General features: G+C 67.2%; 2 protein-coding genes across 2 annotated transcripts in view; one reads left to right on the top strand and one right to left on the bottom strand.

Annotated features, from left to right (window-relative positions):
- The window catches only part of LOC104127603 (protein lifeguard 3), a 21,070-nt gene that overhangs the window by 1,042 nt on the left and 19,181 nt on the right, over positions 1 to 847 (bottom strand). The gene's annotated exons all lie outside the window — the stretch shown is intronic.
- Positions 59 to 847, top strand: part of PNKD (PNKD metallo-beta-lactamase domain containing) — a 10,035-nt gene continuing 9,246 nt past the window's right edge. The window contains exon 1 of the mRNA XM_035895814.1: positions 59 to 76. Within this exon, the coding sequence (XP_035751707.1) occupies positions 59 to 76 (18 nt within the window). The remainder of the gene's footprint in view (positions 77 to 847) is intronic.

The raw sequence follows: 847 nt of genomic DNA, 5'->3' as shown, positions 1-847 counted from the left end.
TCGCGTGAGGGGCCCAGCCACGGGCAGGGCACGGCCACACGCTGACTCAAGCCGCGGCATGGACGTGACCTCCCCGGTGGGGACGTGACTTCTTCAGCCTCCGGAGCTCACCCTGCCATTGCTGGGGGGGCAGGGAGCAACTCCCCCCCCCATGCCCTGGCTGGTCTCCAGCTCTTGGTGGCGCTGCCCCGGGGACAAACGGCATCACCCTGCCTGGGATGGAAACTCAGGGCCTGATCCTGAGTGCACCCATGCAGACTCCACTGCCCCCTTCCCCCCCTGCCCCATTTCAGGGTGCCCCCCACTCAACAGCCCAGTGGGTCACATGGGGACTCCAGAACTCCTGAGTCTTCCCAGGGATTTATAGGGACAAATGCCACCTGTGTCACCTCAGAAAGAGGTGAATGCCTCCCCGGGGAGGGGAGCCAGGACCCCCCCCCGGAGATGAGCTCCCCTCCCCGGCCACACCAGGGCCCCTCACAGAGCCCCCGGCAGCCCGAGCAGCCAGCCCAGGCCCAGGGCCAGCTGCCAGGCTTGGCCCCAGGAGGAAAAGGAGGAGGAAGACAGGATCTCCAATGCCAGGAAAACAACAGCGCTGCCAGGAGCTGGTGCCAGGCCTTTACATGCCTGCCACCCCCCCGGTGCTGGCAGCGGGGGATGCTCACCCCAAACCCCAGGCACATGCCAGGACCCCCCACATCCCCCCTGCCTGAATCAGTGACTTGGCCCTGGGACCGTCCCTTGGGAAGGGACCAGGATCTGACCCTGACCGGGCTGGGAAGGGGCTGGGCGCTTTTCCCAGCGTGACGCCAGCACTTCCTGCAGCCGTGCTGGGCGGCAGCGGTGC

This window comes from Egretta garzetta, unplaced genomic scaffold, assembly GCF_000687185.1.
Source record: "Egretta garzetta isolate BGI_Z169 unplaced genomic scaffold, ASM68718v1 scaffold186, whole genome shotgun sequence".
Classification (NCBI taxonomy): domain Eukaryota; kingdom Metazoa; phylum Chordata; class Aves; order Pelecaniformes; family Ardeidae; genus Egretta; species Egretta garzetta.
This window is presented reverse-complemented; position numbering and strand designations above follow the sequence as displayed.